General features: G+C 50.6%; 1 protein-coding gene across 1 annotated transcript; it reads left to right on the top strand.

Moving 5' to 3' along the window:
- Positions 1-294: 294 nt before the first annotated feature.
- On the top strand, positions 295-1,293 carry LOC128967487 (olfactory receptor 14J1-like). Its single transcript, XM_054381629.1, has 2 exons — positions 295-847; positions 1,247-1,293. Exons 1-2 carry the CDS (start codon positions 295-297, stop codon positions 1,291-1,293), a joined length of 600 nt encoding a protein of 199 aa, XP_054237604.1.
- Positions 1,294-1,538: the final 245 nt, after the last annotated feature.

The following is a 1,538-nucleotide window of genomic DNA, read 5'->3' as shown; positions in this document are numbered from 1 at the left end:
AGGCACAAGGCAGCTGCAGCTCTTGCACTTCTGCCTCTTCCTGGCCATCTACCTGGCTGCCCTGCTGGGCAATGGCCTCATCATCAGCACCATAGCCTCTGACCACCACCTCCACACCCCCATGTATTTCTTCCTCCTCAACCTCTCCATCCTTGACCTGGGTGCCATCTCCACCACTGTCCCCAAATCCATGGACAATTCTCTGAGGAACACCAGGGACATCTCCTATTTGGGATGTGCTGCTCAGGACTTTATGTCTTTTTCCTTTCTGCAGAGTTTTCTCTCCTCACCACCATGTCCTACGATTGCTATGTTGCCATCTGCAGACCCCTGCACTATGAGACCCTCCTGGGCAGCAGAGTTTGTGTCCACCTGGCAGCAGCTGCCTGGGCCTGTGGGTTCCTCAATGTTCTGCTGCACACAGCCAATACATTTTCCCTGCCCCTCTGCCATGGCAATGCTGTGGACCAGTTCTTCTGTGAAATCCCTCAGATCTTCAAGCTCTCCTGCTCCACATCCTACCTCAGGGAAGTTGGACTTGCTGTGTTCAGTCTCTCTTTAGGTTTGATTTGTTTTGTGTTGATTGTGGTGTCCTATGTGCAGATCTTCAGGGCTGTGCTGAGGATCCCCTCTCAGCAGGGACGCCACAAAGCCTTTGCCACCTGCCTGCCTCACCTGGTTGTGCTCTCCCTGTTTATCACCACTGCAATTTTTGCCAACCTGAAGCCCCTCTCCATCTCCTCCCCATCCCTGGATCTGGCCGTGGCAGTTCTCTACTCAGTGGTGCCTCTAGCAGTGAACCCTCTCATCTACAGCCTGAGGAACCAGGAGTTGAAGGCTGCCCTGAGCAAACTGCTCCCTGGCTGCTTTCAGAAGCAATAAACTGTTTGTCTTCTCCTGCAGAGCAGTTCTGATGTCACTCAGTGCTGTCCCAATGTGACTTTCTCTAGCTTTTTTGCTGTTTGTTGTAGAATATTGCTCTTTGTGTCATTGTCATCCATTTTCTAATTCACTGGTTTTCTTTTCTGACCAAGAATTTATGTTGGAGGAGCTGTGCTCCTTGTTTGGTTGAACACAATAAAGGTCCTTTCAGTAACTTTTTTTTCTCTGAGATCCTTCCTCCAATCTTTCTCTGGAACTTCAGGGTCAATTCCTGTGTACAGATTTGGCAGAGAAGTGAATCTCAGCACAGCAGCACTGCCAGGGAGCACCAGCACTCCCTGGAACTCCTGCTCCCTCCCAATAGAGTCTGGCCCCTTCCAGTACCAATTGGATCTCCTGAACCCCTCCTAGCACAAAGTGTTCCTCTCCACAGTACAAACTCATCCTCTGACTATCTCCTTACCAACTCCATCTGTCCCAGTACAAATACTACACTCTGACCCCTCCCACTACAGAATGGCCTCATCACAGTGAAAACTGCAGACTCTGATACACTCCCAACATAGACTGGGCCCCATCTCAGTCCAGAGTCCCTTCAAGCCGTCCACATACAGACTTGCCCTTGTCCCAGTATAAACTGATGCTCCTGATCCCAT

Source organism: Indicator indicator, chromosome 6, assembly GCF_027791375.1.
Source record: "Indicator indicator isolate 239-I01 chromosome 6, UM_Iind_1.1, whole genome shotgun sequence".
In the NCBI taxonomy this organism is placed as follows: Eukaryota; Metazoa; Chordata; class Aves; order Piciformes; family Indicatoridae; genus Indicator; species Indicator indicator.
Note: the sequence above shows the minus strand (reverse complement) of the source record. Positions and strands in the feature narration are given on the sequence as shown.